At 44.7% G+C, this 13,769-nt stretch overlaps 1 protein-coding gene across 1 annotated transcript in view; it reads left to right on the top strand.

The window, feature by feature from the left end:
• The window catches only part of LOC120061651 (keratin, type II cytoskeletal 8-like), a 31,972-nt gene extending 18,283 nt beyond the window's left edge, over window positions 1–13,689 (top strand). The window contains exon 9 of the mRNA XM_039011551.1: window positions 13,657–13,689. Coding sequence (XP_038867479.1) covers window positions 13,657–13,689 — 33 coding nt within the window. The remainder of the gene's footprint in view (window positions 1–13,656) is intronic.
• Window positions 13,690–13,769: the final 80 nt, after the last annotated feature.

Genomic DNA, 13,769 nt, shown 5'->3' on the forward strand with positions numbered 1-13,769 from the left:
AGTCAGGCGCAGGAGAATCAAACTTAATGAAATGGAGTTGTTTAATGACTGTAAACAAAACATAACTCCAAAACTATGAATAAAAATAAAACAAAGTGGGTACGAGGACCCGTCACACACCAATACAAACAACACAAAATCTGAATAACAAACAATCTCTGACAAAGACATGAGGGGAAACAGAGGGTTAAATACACAACAGGTAATGAATGGGATTGAAACCAGGTGTGTAGGAAGACAAGACAAAACCAATGGAAAATGAAAAATGGATCAATGATGGCTAGAAGACCGGTGACGTCGAGCGATGAGCACTGCCCGAACAAGGAGAGGCTTCGACTTCGGCAGAAGTCGTGACAGATAGCCTGCAGAGTTCTGTCCTACTATCCAGGTCTGTACCCAAACAATTTGAACTTCTACTTTAAAAAATCCACCTCTCTAAAAACAAGTTTCTCACCGTTGCCGCCTGCTATAGACCACCCTCTGCCCCCAGCTGTGCTCAGGACACCATATGTGAACTGATTGCCCCCATCTATCTTCAGAGCTCGTGCTGCTAGGTGACCTAAACTGGGACATGCTTAACACTCCAGCCATCCTACAATCTAAGCTTGATGCCCTCAATCTCACACAAATTATCAATGAACCTACCAGGTACCACCCCAAAGCCGTAAACACGGGCACCCTCATAGATATCATCCTAACCAACTTGCCTTCTAAATACACCTCTGCTGTTTTCAACCAAGATCTCAGCAATCACTGCCTCATTGCCTGCATCCTAATGGGTCAGCGGTCAAACGACCTCCACTCATCACTGTCAAACGCTCCCTGAAACACTTCAGCGAGCAGGTCTTTCTAATCGACCTGGCCCGGGTATCCTGGAAGGATACTGACCTCATCCCGTCAGTAGAGGATGCCTGGTTATTTAAAAAAAATGCCTTCCTCACCATCTTAAATAAGCATGCCCCATTCAAGAAATGTAGAACCAGGAACATATATAGCCCGTGGTTCTCTCCAGACCTGACTGCCCTTAACCAACACAAAAACATCCTGTGGCGTTCTGCATTAGCATCGAACAGCCCCCGTGATATGCAACTTTTCAGGGAAGTTAGAAACCAATATACACAGGCAGTTAGAAAAGCCAAGGCTAGTTTTTTCAAGCAGAAATTTGCATCCTGCAACACAAACTCAAAAAGGTTCTGGGAAGTCCATGGAGAATAAGAACACCTCCTCCCAGCTGCGCACTGCACTGAGGATAGGAAACTCTGTCACCACCGATAAATCCACTATAATCGAGAATTTCAATAAGCATTTTTCTACGGCTGGCCATGCTTTCCACCTGGCTACCCCTACCACGGTCTACAGCACTGCACCCCCCACAGCAACTCGCCCAAGCCTTCCCCATTTCTCCTCCCAAATCCAATCAGCTGATGTTCTGAAAGAGCTGCAAAATCTGGACCCCTACAAATCAGCCGGGCGAGACAATTTGGACCCTTTCTTTCTAAAATTATCTGCCGAAATTGTTGCAACCCATATTAAATACCTGTTCAACCTCTCTTTCGTGTCGTCTGAGATTCCCAAAGATTGGAAAGCAGCTGCAGTCGTCCCCCTCTTCAAAGGAGGGGACACTCTTGACCCAAACTGCTACAGATCTATATCTATCCTACCCTGCCTTTCTAAGGTCTTCGAAAGCCAAGTCAACAAACAGATTACCGACCATTTCGAATCCCACCGCACCTTCTCCGCTATGCAATCTGGTTTCAGAGCTGGTCATGGGTGCACCTCAGCCACGCTCAAGGTCCTAAACGATATCTTAACCGCCATCGATAAGAAACAATACTGTGCAGCCGTATTCATTGACCTGGCCAAGGCTTTCGACTCTGTCAATCACCACATCCTCATCGGCAGACTCGATTGCCTTGGTTTCTCAAATGATTGCCTCGCCTAGTTCACCAACTACTTCTCTGATAGAGTTCAGTGTGTCAAATCGGAGGGCCTGTTGTCTGGGCCTCTGGTAGTCTCTATGGGGGTGCCACAAGGTTCAATTCTTGGGCCAACTCTCTTCTCTGTATACATCAATGATGTCGCTCTTGCTGCTGGTGAGTCTCTGATCCACCTCTACGCAGACGACACCATTCTGTATACTTCTGGCCCTTCTTTGGACACTGTGTTAACAACCCTCCAGACGAGCTTCAATGCCATACAACTCTCCTTCCGTGGCCTCCAACTTCTCTTAAATACAAGTAAAACTAAATGCATGCTCTTCAACCGATCGCTGCCTGCACCTGCCCGCCCGTCCAGCATCACTACTCTGGACGGTTCTGACTTAGAATATGTGGACAACTACAAATACCTAGGTGTCTGGTTAGACTGTGAACTCTCCTTCCAGACTCACATCAAACATCTCCAATCCAAAGTTAAATCTAGAATTGGCTTCCTATTTCGCAACAAAGCATCCTTCACTCATGCTGCCAAACATACCCTCATACTGACCATCCTACCGATCCTCGACTTCGGCGATGTCATTTACAAAATAGCCTCCAATACCCTACTCAGCAAATTGGATGCAGTCTATCACAGTGCCATCCGTTTTGTCACCAAAGCCCCATATACTACCCACCACTGCGACCTGTACGCTCTCGTTGGCTGGCCCTCGCTTCATACTCGTCGCAAAACCCACTGGCTCCAGTCCCCCCTTATCTCAGCTCGCTGGTCACCATAGCAGCACCCACCTGTAGCACGCGCTCCAGCAGGTATATCTCTCTGGTCACCCCCAAAGCCAATTCCTCCTTTGGCCGCCTCTCTGCCTCGCCTCTCCAGTTCTCTGCTGCCAATGACTGGAACGAACTACAAAAATCTCTGAAGCTGGAAACACTTATCTCCCTCACTAGCTTTAAGCACCAGCTGTCAGAGCAGCTCACAGATTACTGCACCTGTACATAGCCCATTTATAATTTAGCCCAAACAACTACCTCTTCCCCTACTGTATTTATTTATTTATTTTGCTCCTTTGCACCCCATTATTTCTATTTCTACTTTGCACATTCTTCCACTGCAAATCTACCATTCCAATGTTTTACTTGCTATATTGTATTTACTTCGCCACCATGGCCTTTTTTTTGCCTTTACCTCCCTTATCTCACCTCATTTGCTCACATTGTATATCGACTTTTTCTACTGTATTATTGACTGTATGTTTGTTTTACTCTATGTGTAACTCTGTGTTGTTGTATGTGTCGAACTGCTTTGCTTTATCTTGGCCAGGTCGCAATTGTAAATGAGAACTTGTTCTCAACTTGCCTACCTGGTTAAATAAAGGTGAAATAAATAAAAATAAATAAAAAAAATCTCGAGAGAGCCATGTTTCCGTGAAACAAAGTATGTTACAGACCCCGATGTCTCTCTGGAAAGAAATCCTTGCTCTAAGTTCATCAACTTTGTTATCCAAAGACTGAACATTAGCGAGGAATATACCTGGAAGCGGTGGGTGGTGTGCGCGCCTCCTAAGTCGAACCAGCAGGCCGCCTCCAGTGCCTCTCCTCCGCCAGCGATGTTTTGGGTCGGCCTCTGGAATATGTTAAATTGCTCTGGGGAGAGGGAACAAAATGATCTGCTCCAGGGAAGTCGTATTCCTGGCCGTAATGCTGGTATTTCTGGTGAGTTACCACCGCTCTAATATCCAATAGTTCTTCCCGGCTGTATGAAATGACACAAAAAGTTTCCTGAACTAACAATGTAAAAAAGAGTACATAAAAAAACGAAATACTCCAAAGTTTTCTAAGAGCTAGTCGCGATGCAGCCATCTCCGTTGGCACCCTATTTAACGTCCTCCGAAGAGTGGGGGTGGGGTGGTGGATGGGTTAATAAAAAATGAAAAGGCTGATTGATACTGGCAAGATCAGTGGGTTTATATTTTTCATTATAAACTGGGTGGTTCGAGCTCTGAATGCTGATTGGCTGACAGCCGTGGTATTTCAGACCATACCCCACGGGTATGACAAAACATTTATTTTTACTGCTCTAATTACGTTGGTAACCAGTTTATAATAGCAACAAGGCACCTCGGGGGTTTGTGGTATATGGCCAATATACCACGGCTAAGGGCTGTGTCCAGGCACTCCGCGATGCGTCGTACATAAGAACAGCCCTTAGCCGCGGTATATTGGCCATATAACACACACCTTTTTGCCTTATTGCTTAATTAGACAATGAGGCTAAGCATGTTGAAGGATACCAGACTTCTACAGCTAGTGTACATGCCGTTCATTGGATTAGTGCAAGCCCCACCCCTGTAATGAAGGTAGGCCTTAAGTATGACATGCTCAGGAGATAGACATTATTAGCAAATATCACTATCAAGAGGGTGTGCAGAAAGGAACATTTTAACGTTCAATTTATTTTATTTCAAAATTCTGGCTGCTTGAAATAAAGTCATCCCAGTGTAATTAATGTGCAGTTCAACATTAGTACCACAAGGTGTCAGCGCTAGCATTTTTTTTTACTACATGTAAACAAACCACTAGCTTGGTCTCTTGAGAACCAGATGATCCCAATAATTGAGGTAGCCTAACGATCCCCCCGTCTGGTATGTTCTATTGCAAACGGTCTGGGACTCGTTTCCCTGTTTACTACTCAAAGATATTTTACTTATTCAGTCAAAGACGAAATTAACTGCAATACACTGGTCTTAAATATATTAACTACGTTACACAGAACTACGGCGGACCCAGTGTAAAATGAGAGGCTTTATACCGTATATTTATACCTTTGAAAAAACGTGTCCCAGTGCAAAATGCCTAGCTCTGCCCACTGGGTCGTAGTTTACGGAGCACTTTTTTAAAAAAAGGGTCCAATCCTTTAAGAGGTTCAACGCAGGACATTGAATGTTACCCGAATTGACTCAGAAAAGTAACAAAAGTAGGCCTACAGTATTTTTATTCATTTATTTAACCTTTATTTAACCAGGTAGGCTAGTTGAGAACAAGTTCTCATTTGCAACTGTGACCTGGCCTAGATAAAGCAAAGCAGTTCGACACATACAACAACACAGAGTTGCACATGGAATAAACAAACATACAGTCAATAATACAGTAGAAAAAGTCTATATACAGTATGTGCAAATAAGGTAGGATAAGGGAGGTAAGGCAATAAATAGGCCATGGTGGCGAAGTAATTACAATATAGCAATTAAACACTGGAATGGTAGATGTGCAGAAGATGAATGTGCAAGTACAGACACTGTGTCACACCCTGGCCTTAGTTATCTTTGTTTTCATTATTATTTTAGTTAGGTCAGGGTGTGACATGGTGAAGTATGTATTTTTGTATTGTCTAGGGTGTTGTTTGGTTTAGGGGGTTTAGTAGAATAGATGGTTTAGTGTTCAGTGTAGGTGTCTAGGAAAGTCTATGGTTGCCTGAATTGGGTCTCAATTAGAGACAGCTGGTTATTGTTGTCTCTGATTGGGAGCCATATTTAAGGCAGCCATAGGCTTTAGCTGTTTGTGGGTCATTGTCTATGTCTAGTCTATGTTGAACGTAAGTAGTTTGTGTGTGCACTTGCGTTTGTAGCTTCACGGTCGTTTGTTGTTTTTGTTAGTTTGTATAAGTGTTTCGTGTTACGTCTTCGTATAATAAAAAAGAAGATGTATTCATATCATGCTGCGCCTTGGTCCAATCTCTCATATCAAGACGATCGTGACAGAATGACCCACCAAACCCGGATCAAGCAGCATGACAAGCGGCAACAGGATCAAGGCATCAAGGATTCATGGACATGGGAGGAGATATTAGATGGAAAGGGACCTTGGGCACAACCGGGAGAATATCGCCTCCCTCGTGAAGAGCTGGAGGCAGCGAAAGCCGAGAGGAGGCGATATGAGGAGGCAGCACGGAGGCAAGGCTGGAAGCCCGCGAGTACTACCCAAAAATTTATTGGGGGGGGCTAAGAGGTAGTGGGCCGAGGGCAGGTAGGAGACCTGCGCCCACTTCCCAGGCTAACCGTGGAGAGCGGGAGTACGGGCGGACACCGTGTTACGTAATAGAGCGCACGGTGTCTCCTGTACATGTTCATAGCCCGGTGCGGGTTATTCCACCTCCCCGCACTGGTAGGGCTAGATTGGGCATTGAGCCAGGTGCCATGATGCCGGCTCAACGCGTCTGGTCTCCAGTGCGTCTCCTCGGGCCGGCATACATGGCACCAGCCTTACGCATGGTGTCCCCGGTTCGCCTACATAGCCCGGTGCGGGTTATTCCACCTCCCCGCACTGGTCGGGCGACGGGGAGCATTCAACCAGGTAAGGTTGGGCAGGCTCGGTGTTCAAGGGAACCAGTACGCCTGCACGGTCCGGTATTTCCGGCGCCACCTCCCCGCCCCAGTCCAGTTCCACCAGTGCCTACACCACGCACCAGGCTTCCAGTGTGTCTCCAGAGCCCTGTTCCTCCTCCACGCACTCGTCCTATGGTGCGTGTCTCCAGCCCGGTACCACCAATTCCGGCACCACGCACCAAGCCTCCTGTGCGTCTCCAGAGTCCTGTGCATCCTGTTGCTGCTCCCCGCATTAGCCCTGAGATGCGTGTCCCCAGCCCGGTACCACCAGTTCCGGCACCACGCACTAGGCCTAATGTGCGTCCCCAGGGTCCAGTATGCCCTGTTCCTTCTCCCCGCACTAGCCTGAAGGTGCGTGTCCTTAGCCCGGTGCCTCCAGTTCCGGCACCACGCACCAGGCCTACAGTGCGCCTATTCCGGCCAGAGCCATCCGTCTGCCCAGTGCCATCTGAGCCATCCGTTTCCCCAGCGCCATCTGAGCCATCCGTTTCCCCAGCGCCATCTGAGCCATCCGTCTCCCCAGCGCCATCTGAGCCATCCGTCTCCCCAGCGCCATCTGAGCCATCCGTCTGCCCAGTGCCGTCTGAGCCATCCGTCTGTCCCGAGCCATTAGAGCCGCCCGTCTGTCCCGAGCCGTCAGAGCCGTTAGTCAGTCAGGAGCCGCTAGAGCCATTCGTCAGTCAGGATCTGCCAGAGCCGCCAACCAGACAGGATCTGCCAGAGCCGCCAACCAGAAGGATCTGCCAGAGCCGCCAACCAGACAGGATCTGCCAGAGCCGCCAACCAGACAGGATCTGCCAGAGCCGCCAACCAGACAGGATCTGCCAGAGCCGCCAACCAGACAGGATCTGCCAGAGCCGTCAGCCAGCCATGAGCGTCCAGAGCCGTCAGCCAGCCATGAGCGTCCAGAGCCGTCAGCCAGCCATGAGCAGCCAGATCCGTCAGCCAGCCATGAGCAGCCAGATCCGTCAGCCAGCCATGAGCAGCCAGATCCGTCAGCCAGCCATGAGCAGCCAGATCCGTCAGCCAGCCATGAGCAGCCAGATCCGTCAGCCAGCCATGAGCAGCCAGATCCGTCAGCCAGCCATGATCCGCCAGAGCCGTCCAGCCAAGATCCGCCAGAGCAGTCATCCAGCCAGGATCCGTCCCTCAGTCCGGAGCTGCCGTCCCTCAGTCCGGAGCTACCCCTTATCCTGGTGCTGCCCCTTATCCTGGTGCTGCCCCTTATCCTGGTGCTGCCCCTTATCCTGGTGCTGCCCCTTAGTCCGGTGCTGCCCCTTAGTCCGGTGCTGCCCCTTAGTCCGGTGCTGCCCCTTAGTCCGGTGCTGCCCCTTAGTCCGGTGCTGCCCCTTAATCCAGTGGGGTTAATGTGGAGGGTGGCCATTTGGAGGAGGCTACGTAAGCGGGTAGTGACTATGGTGGGGTGGGGACCACGACCAGTGCCAGAGCCGCCACCGTGGACAGACGCCCACCCAGACCCTCCCCTAGACTTTATGCTGGTGCGCCCGGAGTTCGCACCTTAAGGGGGGGTTATGTCACACCCTGGCCTTAGTTATCTTTGTTTTCATTATTATTTTAGTTAGGTCAGGGTGTGACATGGTGAAGTATGTATTTTTGTATTGTCTAGGGTGTTGTTTGGTTTAGGGGGTTTAGTAGAATAGATGGTTTAGTGTTCAGTGTAGGTGTCTAGGAAAGTCTATGGTTGCCTGAATTGGGTCTCAATTAGAGACAGCTGGTTATTGTTGTCTCTGATTGGGAGCCATATTTAAGGCAGCCATAGGCTTTAGCTGTTTGTGGGTCATTGTCTATGTCTAGTCTATGTTGAACGTAAGTAGTTTGTGTGTGCACTTGCGTTTGTAGCTTCACGGTCGTTTGTTGTTTTTGTTAGTTTGTATAAGTGTTTCGTGTTACGTCTTCGTATAATAAAAAAGAAGATGTATTCATATCATGCTGCGCCTTGGTCCAATCTCTCATATCAAGACGATCGTGACACACTGGGGTGCAAAGGACCTAGATAAATAAATACAGTATGGGGATGAGGTAGTTGGATGGGCTATTTACAGATGGGCTATGTACAGGTGCAGTGATCTGTGAGCTGCTCTGACAGCTGGCGAGGGAGATATGAGTCTCCAGCTTCAGTGATTTTTGCAGTTCGTTCCAGTCATTGGCAGCAGAGAACTGGAAGGAAAGGCGGCCAAAGGAAGAATTGGCTTTGGGATTGACCAGTGAAATATACCTGCTGGAGCGCGTGCTACGGGTGGGTGCTGCTATGGTGACCAGTGAGCTGAGATAAGGCGGGGCTTTACCTAGCAGAGACTTGTAGATGACCTGGAGCCAGTGGGTTTGGCGACGAGTATGAAGCGAGGGCCAGCCAATGAGAGCGTACAGGTCACAGTGGTGGGTAGTATATGGGGCTTGGGTGACAAAACGGATGGCAATGTGATAGACTGCATCCAATTTGTTGAGTAGAGTGTTGGAGGCTATTTTGTAAATGACATCGTCGAGGATCGGTAGGATGGTCAGTTTTACGAGGGTATGTTTGGCAGCATGAGTGAAGGATGCTTTGTTGCGAAATAGGATGCCGATTCTAGATTTAATTTTGGATTGGAGATGCTTGATGTCTTGAGTCTGAAAGGAGAGTTTACAGTCTAACCAGACACCTAGGTATTTGTAGTTGTTCACATATTCTAAGTCAGAACCGTCCAGAGTCGTGATGCTGGAGGGGCGGACATCCTGGTATTGCTCTTTCCTTATTGAAATGGGGAATAAAGGAAGACTGGTTTCATTTTCAATAAAGACACAATGAAGACATTGTTAGATTGAATGTATGCCTTTAATACAGTCTTTATCTCTGTATTACAGCAAGTCAAATAAAGATTTGTGCAAAGTGGAAGTGTGACTTCTTTCCCCAATGATTTCCTAAGGCTAGTTATCAGTTATTCTATACCAAGGCTAGATGAGGCTGAATGGCAAAGAATTCATGTCCTTGGTACATGAAGAGAGGAAAGAAGGAGAGGAGAGCTGAATGAGCGGTGTCATATGTGCCCAGTGTATTCCTGGGTGATATTATTTTGGGAGTGGGACAGAGCTTGGACAGTGTTTTTACTCATGCTTTGAAAAAAATGTCTGCTTTTTTTAATGTCTATATTTCTGTAGATGTTTTTTTTAATCGTCATTATCCTTCACCCTTGAAAACATATAGAGGATTGTTCCACTGATGTTACCTGCATGATCAGAGGTCAGGCAGACTAAATTAGATTAGACAGGTCCTCATGCATGTTGACTGGCAACAGGTGTTTTTATAGCATGAAGAGTCTACTGCAGAACTATGTGTATGTGGTACCACCCATTGTGGAATAGTTTCTGTACAGCAGATATTGTAGCTAATACCTCACGAGAGATGGATTTACATGCAGGGTCATTACATGCAGGTCTCAGTTAACCCACAGTTTGCCTCCTTGATGTTTAAACCACATTCTAACCTGAAAGGGGCAATATGATCCTGTTGATAAAGACTCTTTTGGGGGAGAGTTTCAGCCTGGCTTTTATCAAAACGTAATCCATTTAAGTTATTATTAAGACCATTGAAGATGTAAAGAGTTCATCTTGCATAAGAGCAGGAAATAGATGTGTGTGAATACAAAACCAAATGTGGATTTTCTTCACTGTGTAGACAACCAACTAACATCCCCCTTTGGATCTTTTTCTAACATTCCCCTTTGGATCTTTTTCTAACATTCCCCTTTGGATCTTTTTCTAACATTCCCCTTTGGATCTTTTTCTAACATTCCCCTTTGGATCTTTTTCTTCATTTATATTGGGGTTGTTTTTTCAAGCCATTATATGCGTACAGAGAGAACTTTAATTAAAGAATGTAAATAATAATCCAAACGTCTCATCTCACTTCATCATTACATCTCTCGCTCTCACCACAAGGTCACTTTAAATTGTTGATACTTTTTATAACCTATTGCACATACAAAAGTGGGATTTTATGTTATTCACTCAAGACCACATTTTTTTGTGTTTTTGCACCATCATATTTTCCCATTACTCTGTTTAAATGTCCAATTTAATGTATGTACGAGAAACAGCTTGACCTGGCAACCTTTGGGGAGATAAGTGGAATTGAAGAGTCTGACATGGAATAACCCTAACCCTAACCTGTGATCTGTGTAAGAGGCCATATCTAGTGAGAAATTGTCAGTTGTAACCCACTTCGTTGTGGCTTTCAGCCCTCTCAAAATATTACAAATCATTGGAGCTTCAAATGGGTTAATTAATAACCTTTGGGGTCTAGGATGTTGAGGAAGTGGCAATGAAGAGACTAACATGGAATTTCACGCCTAACCTGTGAAAAATGTATGTACTACCACAATATCCGGCCTACCCCCAATTCAGTAGTGGTCTTCAGTGAGGGGCACAGCTGCATGTTTCTGTCCTCCATGACATACATAGAAGATCCTAAATCCATTTCATTAGATCAGAACAGGATGGATCAACAGGGATTCATATTTCTGGTTTACAACCAAAAGTATATTGTGTTCATTGTTTTCCCAGCCTTTATGTGATGGGATTAAGGACAGGTGTCACATGATGGATTAAACATGTTTGGAGAATTTGACCTAGTGGTTCCCAACTTGACTTATTTGACACATGCTATACATCACGAGGAAAATGCAGTTTAAAGTCATTCACCTTTGGATGAAAGTGTCCTATATCAGTCAGGTTTTCACTGCAATCCATTAGGGAATCACATAATGACTGTGGACTCTATGAATAAACCTGCTCTTCGACATGTTTGGCTTGCAGTATGTTCGGCTTGGAGTCTTGCATCGGAAGTTATGGTGATGACAGTAATACTGGAGGAGGTCCTTGGTAAACAGGATATAGATTTAGTATTTTGCCAGGCCTTATTTATTCAATTTGCCAATGTCCCCGTCCCCCTTTCTGAGAATATAGAGACACCAACAAAAGGTTGGTTTAACCTCACAAAGCAATCATCTATGAAGGAACAATATATTTTCTCATGCTATTTTAACTATCAGGGATTCAACAGTCTTAGTCAAGGGTTTCGTAAAATTGGTTTTATTTAATCAGGTATTTTTTCATACAGTATATGAACTGTTCACACACACACACACACACATACTTGTATATATGGTTTATGAGGTCAATCAGTTTATAACATGGTTTATGGGGACCCACCCTTTCCATGGTCCTATTGATGAAATACATTTTTTTATGTAGAAGATACATCGGACTTCAGATTTGTTCAAAGGATCATATTGGAATAATACGCTTGTAAATACACACACACTTGACATTTTACATTTTAGTAATTTAGCAGACACTGTTATCTAGAGTGACTTACAGGAGCAATTAGGGTTAAGTGCCTTGCTCAAGGACAGATTTTTCACCTAGTCGGCTTGGGGATTCAAACCAAGAACCTTTCAGTTACTGGCCCGACGGTCTAAACCGCTAACGTTTCTCCAGCCCCAGATTTGATATCATTCTCCTCGCTTTTACTCTTGAGTAGGGCTGGATGGAGGGAAACTTCAACCTGAAAAACAAACACATTTCCCACACACACGCCCAGGTTGTAAAATGCATTTAACACAACAGTTGTTTGGCACAAAATATTTACACCACCGTTGTGTCAAATGCTTTGTTCATCAGTTTTACAATCTGAGTGTGTATGGGGGCCAGTAAGGAAAAAAAGACACTGAGTATTCAAGCTGTAATTTCAATAAGATTGAGATTTGTAAAGTCATATATTGGTTGGTGGTGACACATGACTTACTTTTCTTTTAGCTCCTAGGAGCATAGGGCTTCAACAGCATTGAGTAAGGGTTCAGCCCACAGGGTCCTGGAGACACGTGATGCATGCTGCCCCACCACAACAGCCAGCCTGGTCTCATAGACTAGACGTAACATAGTAAATGTAAATCCGGGCCGCTCCAATTAGTATTATATGTTACATTTGGTATGGTTACATAAGACAGATGGTTACTTATGGCCAAAACAAAAGAAGGGTGGTTGGTTGGGGTAGATAGGTGGGCATATAACGCAAACTTCTAGCAACCCAAAGGTTGTGAGTTCAAATCTCATTAAGGACAACTTTAACATTTTAGCTAATTAGCAACTTTTCAACTACTTACTACTATTGAGCTACTTTGCAACCCTAACCATAACCATTCTAGCTAACCCTAACCCTAATGTTAAACCATTTTAGCTAACCCTTCCCCTAATCCTAACCTTAGGAACCTAACTCCTAAACTTAACCCTAATCTAACTAGCTAAAATTCGGAACATAACATACGTTTTTCAAATTCATAACATATTGTACATTTGGCAAATTCGGAAACATATTGTATGTTTTGCAAGTTCGTAACATATAATACTAATTGTAATTCGTAACATATCATACGAAATGGGTGATGGACATTCACAAAAAATACATACTATACCAACTAAATAACATATCATACTAAATGGTGTCTCGGATTTACTTACAGAATAATACAACATGCTCTGAGACCAGGTTGCGACACTGCACAGTCAGGTCCAAAATTATTGGCACCCTTGATAAAGATGTTTCAACGGCGTCATGAACTTTACCCAGCACAAGGACATTTTTGCCGCCTCCGTCAGGAGGCTGACTCTTGGCCGCAAGTGGGTCTTCCAGCAACAAAATAACCCCAAGCACACACCAAAATATCGAAAGGTATTGAAAACAGTGGTGCCTTGTTAGACAAAATATTTTTCTATAAGCAATTGTATTAATTTAAAATAATATAATTTCCCCATATTTTTGAGCATACAATGTAGCTCAGTATTTGTATAATTTAATTTACACAGTATTTTTTGCTCATCTTTATCAAGGGTGTCTTTTTGTTATTTCTGCGGCCCAAAATGCTTGATTTTGCGGCAGCTTTCTGAAATTCTGCAATACATTTTGCGATGGTTTTTTTCACGTTAATTTCATATAAAGCAATAAATAAAGTAATATGTGCTCAGTTTTAGGACGGATTTAAGCATAATACATAATACAAAAACAATTAGAAACATCTAGTGCTCAATTCTGTTTATTTTCCTGAACAAACAGCTCTGTCATAATCCACTCACACATTCACTCACATACACCACTCCTCTCCATCAGGTTTGGGGCTTGCTATCAACACAAGATGCACCTCCCATTCCTACTCTCTCTCTCTCCCATTCTCTTAAAAAAACAAATAGATTCAAAGCTGATCAATCACTTTCAATTTGAGGATCGATATTTCTTTCTTAAAAGTTGTCTTCAAAAATTTTGAGATTGTGATTTTTTCTGAAAGGGTCGTAAGGGAGATAAAGAACAGAACACGTAAAAAATAGACTTGTGGTTGATTATTATTCAATTTCTAAAAAATCCAAAAAGATTGTGCTTTCGTGATCCGTATTAAGTTTT

Source organism: Salvelinus namaycush, chromosome 16 (assembly GCF_016432855.1).
Source record: "Salvelinus namaycush isolate Seneca chromosome 16, SaNama_1.0, whole genome shotgun sequence".
In the NCBI taxonomy this organism is placed as follows: Eukaryota; Metazoa; Chordata; class Actinopteri; order Salmoniformes; family Salmonidae; genus Salvelinus; species Salvelinus namaycush.